The following is a 5,351-nucleotide window of genomic DNA, read 5'->3' as shown; positions in this document are numbered from 1 at the left end:
ATTTAAACATGGTACTTTTGAGGTTAAACAAATGTTCATAATTTCAATAAATTACAAGTTAAAAAGGGCATGGCAATTTCTCTTTTTTGTATCAAAAAAATATCAAACCGTGAGACTAAAGTATCGAACCGAACCGTTAATTTTCTGTATCATTGCACCCCTTTTTTATACACACACACACACACACACACACACACACAAACACACACACACGGGTTAAACAATAAAACTGAAACACCTGTCATTTTAGTGTTGGAGGTTTCATGGCTAAATTGGACCAGGCTGCTGGACAATCTTCATTAATTGCACATTGCACCAGGGGACACAGAGCAGACATGCGTCTGAAGAGGGAGGAGCGTCTTGTTTTTTTTTCCTGTCTGTTCTCGGCGGATGAAATAAAGATAAAATAAACAAAATGGCTTTGATTTATTTACTAAAGAGCAAGCGAACGTTGCGCACAGCAGATAATTTATTCACCAGATGATTTAGAGGCGGTTTGTTCAGTTAGTTTGGCCACTCCAGGAACTGCCAGCTGATGGACTTTTTTTTTTTGTCCCAGCAGCTGACCCACATCGGCACTTATATATCCTACCAGAAAATCCAACTGCAGATGGTCGATTTCATCTAAAGATCTCCTGTCCGTCTGTTTCGGTTTAGTGGGAAACATTCAGGAAACTATCACATGGAAAAACGAGTCTCTCTGATTGGTTGTCAAGACGCGTCGAGCGGCGAAAGTTCAGATTTTTGAACTCTGGCATCGGCTGCTTTCAACGCACCTCATGCACGCRCATTTCGTGTCGCGCAAAACGTACGTGACGCGCCGCACGACCCCTAGAGGCGCGTCCACCATAGACTTTGCATGTAAACTGGCTGCTCCTGCAGCTCAAAACGCGTTTGGTGTGAATCCACCATGAGAGCAGAGTGTGAAGGTTCAATTAGCAGGGTAACAGCACAGTTTTGCTCAAAATATTGCAATGAGCACAACATTATGGGTGACAYACCAGAGTTCAAAAGAGGACAAATTGCTGGTGCATCTGTGACCAAGACAGCAAGTCTTTGTGATGTACCAAGAGCCACGGTATCCAGGGTAATGTCAGCATACCACCAAGAAGGACCAACCACATCCAACAGGATTAACTGTGGATGCAAGAGGAAGCTGTCTGAACGGGATGTTATGGTCTAAAACCAGCTGTTCAAATAACTCAACAGAATTGCATCATCATAACAACCAAATGTGTTTATTTAAAGCTGCATTATGTTTAAAAAAATCACATATCTATATACAATGGAAAATGATGGCCTCCTGCTCAGACTTGCATCATCATCAGCTGCAGAGCTGCACATTAACTTTTTCTATCCGCCTCTGAACTCTGGTGCTTTGATACAGACTGCAAATGAGAGCAGGTGAAAGGGACAAAATGTTGGATTTTAATAAAAAATAAATGCTAGTTCAAAGTGTTGCTGGTAATTAGTTGCACGTGTTGTTTGGAAAAAGATAAAACATGAGTCAAATAATCAGACTACATCTAGCTCTAGAAATGCTTAACTGTTTCCAAGTCTTCCTGCTGAGAACGTAATTTAATTAAGCTGGAATACAACATTAAACTGTGTCTAAATGTCAGAGAAGTCGCTGTGCTGAACGCAGCTCCGCAGTAAAATAACATGTTCTTTCTTTAGTAACATAAAAACATTGTTAGCTGTTAGCTCAGCTAACGAACAGCAGGTTGTCAGAGTTCAACATGTCTCATGACAGAATAAAAGATGAGCAACGTCTCGAACTTTTCTTGTTTGTTACAAACGGTCCATCACTTTAAATGTGAACATTTACAATCTCCACCACTTATTGCTTCTTTTTTTCCATCAGTGAACGTAGTGTTTCCATCGCTCTGCAGAGGTATTTCACAGATTCTTTAGTATGTTGTTGCAAAGATGTTAATATTTCACGTGTTTTTGGTCGAATGGACTMTGCCATTTTGTCCTGCAGTTTATTGGTGATGAAATTGATGCTCTATTTAAACAAACTTCAAAACATGTTTGAGCTTATAGCACTCAAAGAGTAAACTGCACCAAAATATAGCATTTTATCTAAATAGTGTTCAAGTTTCATGACTCAAACATGTCGATGCTGTGACGGCAGCAAACAAAAACATTTTCTCTTTGATCCTCGATTAATTAATAATAAAAATCAGTAGTTGATGTTAAGAGCAAAATTTCATCAAATTATCATTTGTTTTTGCTGCAGAATCACAAGTTTTCTGGGTTTTTAGTTAAACCACCAGAAAATATTTGAGCAATTTCTCAATGCTAAAATGGTCAAAACTTCTTTATTCCATCACTGATACAGACGATCTTTGTGTCGATTTCTTAGTTGTTTCAAGCTCTATCCATTGCAATTACAAAAAGAACAATTCGTGGACTTGTTATTTTTTCTCCTCTTTCTGCACCAATAACTGCACCGATTTCCCTACTTTTGGGTGATTGGTTGATAATTACATGAGAAGCTGATCTTCTCCACCCATCTGATTGACCTCTGCAAATGTGTGAAAATCGTCCAMTGTCCTGTTTTGCTCTGCTGTGAGAGACGGCTGGTGTCCAGTTAAAACCTGGATTATTTTAAGGGTGATATTCAGTGATTTTCAATAAAATAAGAATGGAACATTGAAGGTGTACCTTATAACACCTGACAGCATCGGTTATCAAAAAAAAAAAATCGGTATCGACCAGAAAACTGCAGTCATTGCACCCTTAGATTAGATCTTTTGTTGTTTTTTAGTTATTTATTATGACCATTATTATGGTCATATTATTTTCGTACTTTTTTCCAGTGATTTTTGGTCAACCGTAGCACAAAAACAGCTGCACCGATCAACATAAAATTTGGCAGGACTGTAGATGAGTCTGACTTACACTGCGCCTGCCAACGGTTTTACGATAGACCCCATATTTGAGGAGGGGTCTCCATCCAAAGAGGGGGTGTCTAGACATGCAAAAATGCTTATGACTCAMACTGTTAGCATAGAAGCTACAGATTTCTTTTGTTGTTTAGCTCTGATGAAGCTCTATCCATCAGGCTCACCAATCAGTGCACACACCCCCACCCGACCTCCAATTTATCTGAAAAAGTGGTATCTGGACATACAAAAAGGTTATTGCTCAAAAACTATTAAACATAGGAGCTTCAGATTTCCGTTGGTTGTTTAGCTCTGATCAGGGGCTATCCATCAGGTCAACCAATGCCCCCCTCCACCCTAAAAAAAAAGAGGACCCCACCCACCCAAACCACCACAATTTTGGGATGCACCTAGTAGCATGACATTTATTAGGAATAAAGACTTCTGAGTTCTGCTGCATTTCTGTGTGCGGGGGTCATTATGTTACCGCAATGCTGTGTCTAGTTTCTAAAGCTTTTATGGGTTTTGTGATGCAACATTTTGAAATTTACTAATGTAAAGAAACTTTTAAAAGGAATTTATTATTATTATTATTGTGGCTTGAAGCTTAATTTTCTATTATAAAATCARCCAGACATAGAAGTTGGAGCAACACGGGACACAGAGCCTGGATCAGTGTCCTCTTCTCAATATTTGATGCAGAAAGGTCGTCAGTCTCTGAGACAATATTGGACCAGAATTGGCCCAAATCAACCAAAAACACATCTGACATTTTGATTATTTATTTGCTTTGTTTGTTTGTTTTTTTTAAGGTCCCGTAACATCCTGGATGACTTCAGGGAAGCGTATTACTGGTTGAGGCAGAACACGGACGAGCACGCCCGCGTCATGTCCTGGTGGGACTACGGTTATCAGATCGCTGGCATGGCCAACAGGACCACTCTGGTAGATAACAACACGTGGAACAACAGTCACATAGCGCTGGTAAGACCTCCAGGCTTCGGTTTTCTSTTTTATCTTGTCTGACTACATGAATATAGAGGGAACAGATGCAGCAGCTGGATGATGAGCGGGCTCCTTTGTGAATCTTTTTGTGTAATTGCCACATTGTGTAACCGCGCTCCCTCCTACTCGCCTCCTAATCCTATTTGTTTAAACTTTTCCTGCTGAATTTCCACTGTAGGGAAATATCAGTTAATTGTCAGATTTTGTGGGTTTGATTTATTTTTCTTTCTCTCCGCTGTCAGCTGCAGACAAATGTTTTTGTCTTTTTTTAGTTGAAGCCCTCTAGCTTTCCTGCGTCTTGCTTTCTACCTGCTGCCTGCCGTCTCTGCGCCACAGAWAACATAATTACAGAGAATACATGATGTATTTCTGTTCGATGATGCTGCCTGTGCCRCACGACGCCTTATAGCAGAAAACACCATTAAAAGTTTGGTGGTTGTTGCAGGTGGGGAAAGCCATGTCGTCCAATGAGAGCGCAGCATATGAAATCATGAAGTCGCTGGACGTGGACTACGTGCTGATCATATTCGGAGGAGTGATCGGCTACTCGGGTGACGACATCAACAAGTTCCTGTGGATGGTGAGGATAGCAGAGGGGGAGCATCCCAAAGACATCAGGGTGAGTAAAACCTTCACTGGTCCACAGAATGAAGRGATCAGGTCTGTTAGTCACCCCTTTGATGCTTTTCTAAATCAACAAGCTGCTTTGTTGCATCACTAGTTTGTTTTATCAAGCTTCAAGGCTGACTTTATTGTTTTCACTTCAAATAAAGTAAAAACAAAGTGCTTTCATCCTGATTTCAGACAAACAGGAGGGTAACTTGTGTATTCGACACGTTTAACTAAAACATTTCTGCCTCTGAAGGTCCGACTGCAGCCAACAGGAGCTCCTCTGTTTTCACAAACATCTGCTTTAAAGAGGACATATCACACAAAATCTACTTTTGTAGTCATTAAATACAGTTTTGTGATTGAACTAAATAAGGTCTGGACTTACCAGCTACATTTTGGTGGTCTTCATTCTCCTCTGGTTCTGGGTCAGACTCTGGCTCCAGCATGTGTTCGCTTCAAAAACGGTTTAACTCGTTTAGCTTCTCAATTTCTTAACTGGTTTTCTTCAGGACCTGCCCTGCTGTTTGACCCACAGTCATACAAATCAGGTTCTGGATGCAGGTCAGCTGATCCCAGAAACTCTGTGTGCAGCAGCTTCATATCATCTGTTTACTGAACTTTATGACAACATAAACGCTAACGAAAAGCTACAAAAAATATATTTTCAAACTATTTATTGGCAAATTTAGTCTAATAATTGAAAACATGGATGAAATAAGAAATATGAAACAAATAAAATAAAACATACAAAACAGAACACAGCTACAGTGGGGAAAATAAGTATTTAGTCAGTCACCAATTGTGCAAGTTCTCCCAGTTAAAAAGATGCGAGAGGCCTGTAAT

At 40.0% G+C, this 5,351-nt stretch overlaps 1 protein-coding gene across 1 annotated transcript in view; it reads left to right on the top strand.

Annotated features, from left to right (window-relative positions):
- The window catches only part of LOC106520850 (dolichyl-diphosphooligosaccharide--protein glycosyltransferase subunit STT3B), a 110,000-nt gene that overhangs the window by 97,834 nt on the left and 6,815 nt on the right, over positions 1–5,351 (top strand). Inside the window, exons 12-13 of the mRNA XM_014013112.1 lie at positions 3,704–3,875; positions 4,342–4,515. Coding sequence (XP_013868566.1) covers positions 3,704–3,875; positions 4,342–4,515 — 346 coding nt within the window. The remainder of the gene's footprint in view (positions 1–3,703; positions 3,876–4,341; positions 4,516–5,351) is intronic.

Source organism: Austrofundulus limnaeus, unplaced genomic scaffold, assembly GCF_001266775.1.
Source record: "Austrofundulus limnaeus strain Quisiro unplaced genomic scaffold, Austrofundulus_limnaeus-1.0 Scaffold98, whole genome shotgun sequence".
In the NCBI taxonomy this organism is placed as follows: Eukaryota; Metazoa; Chordata; class Actinopteri; order Cyprinodontiformes; family Rivulidae; genus Austrofundulus; species Austrofundulus limnaeus.
The sequence above is the reverse complement of the archived record's forward strand: the minus strand, read 5'-3'. Positions and strand labels throughout refer to the sequence as shown.